This window comes from Amphimedon queenslandica, unplaced genomic scaffold (assembly GCF_000090795.2).
Source record: "Amphimedon queenslandica unplaced genomic scaffold, v1.1 AMPQUscaffold_12964, whole genome shotgun sequence".
Taxonomy (NCBI): Eukaryota; Metazoa; Porifera; class Demospongiae; order Haplosclerida; family Niphatidae; genus Amphimedon; species Amphimedon queenslandica.
The window spans coordinates 3,028-4,353 of record NW_003546800.1 but is presented as its reverse complement, the minus strand read 5'-3'; the positions used below and the strand labels follow the sequence as shown (position 1 = coordinate 4,353).

At 35.4% G+C, this 1,326-nt stretch overlaps 1 protein-coding gene across 1 annotated transcript in view; it reads right to left on the bottom strand.

Annotated features, from left to right (window-relative positions):
- LOC109586028 (uncharacterized) overlaps positions 1-1,326 on the bottom strand; it is a 6,913-nt gene that overhangs the window by 3,166 nt on the left and 2,421 nt on the right. The window contains exons 2-5 of the mRNA XM_020002196.1: positions 1,163-1,235; positions 654-718; positions 359-521; positions 3-73 (exon numbers count right to left, since the gene is read on the bottom strand). Coding sequence (XP_019857755.1) covers positions 3-73; positions 359-521; positions 654-718; positions 1,163-1,235 — 372 coding nt within the window. The remainder of the gene's footprint in view (positions 1-2; positions 74-358; positions 522-653; positions 719-1,162; positions 1,236-1,326) is intronic.

Here is a 1,326-nt window from a genome sequence, read left to right as displayed (position 1 = left end):
GCTTGTCGTCAGCATCCTCATTTTTGAAATCGTCAGACGACTTCTCAGTTTTGGCTTTTCGATTTGAACGAGACTAAAAACACAACCAACCACTTACTAACTACATGTATTTAATCACATACACGTACATGACTACATGTACTTACATTTACTAATACTTAGTACATGTAGCTTGGCATTTTTCACTACTTAGTAACTAGATCTACATACAATACATATGCACTACATGTACATTGTACTTCATTTACTTAATGCTTAATTGCTTACATGTACATGTAGAACATGCATGGTAGCTTAGTATTTTTTACTACATACAATGTAGTAACTACGTGTACTTAATTCAATAACTAATACTCACACTGCAAGAGTGAAGTTCTAGTGTTGGGATGAGTGGTTCCTCCAGTAGTTTCTCATGCTCCATCACAAAACACTCAATATCAGTAGAACCATCCACTTTATCAATACTGAAGACAATCCTCTGCATACACTCAAGATAGGCAGGAGCTGTATTGGATAGAGTCCTGGAGAGAGAGAGAGGGTGAGAGAGAGGGAGGGGGACAAGAGAAATACAAATAAAGGAATTGATTGAAAGATGGAGGGAGGGAGAAGTAGAGATAGAGAAAACAAAGTGAAAAGTGTAATGGTTGATATACCTGGCAAATTCTTTAAGTGATCTTGCAATTTTATTAACTCTCTCTAGCTCATGTTCTTGGATTCTCTACAATAATAAAATACAGCATAATACATGTACAACTGTATATGAATTACACCAACCCATGGTTGCTGAAATCATGGCATGTATATGTTTCAGAGCAACATGTACATGTACTTTAAAAATTTATTTAAAAAATCAATTTTGATTTGTATCAGCTAAAACTGTCCACACAACAAACGAGCGTGTACATGCATATTTATCAGAAAAATTATAAAAATTGAGAATCCTTTTTTAGTCATTTTTGATGAAATTTGGCCAAAGACCATTTACTATAGAACAGGGATTTTGGGAAAATTTGATAGGAATCAGCTCAAACTTTCTACACATTAGAACATGTACATGTACATGTACATGTAGATGGCAATGGTGAGAGCAATTGCCACCCCCTTATTGATTTTGTCCTACTAAAATTTAGTCTCAGGCCCTGACTAAAATAGATTGAATTACTTTAAGGACTTCATTGACTTCTGAATTCATACTCTCTTGGATGTGGACCAACTCTCTGTGAGACTGTGTATACCTGGAGAAGAGAGGAAAGGAAGTGTTTGTGAAGTTACAAGTGTACATGTACGTGTGAAGGAGAAAAGAGAATAGAAAAGGGAGTGTTTGTG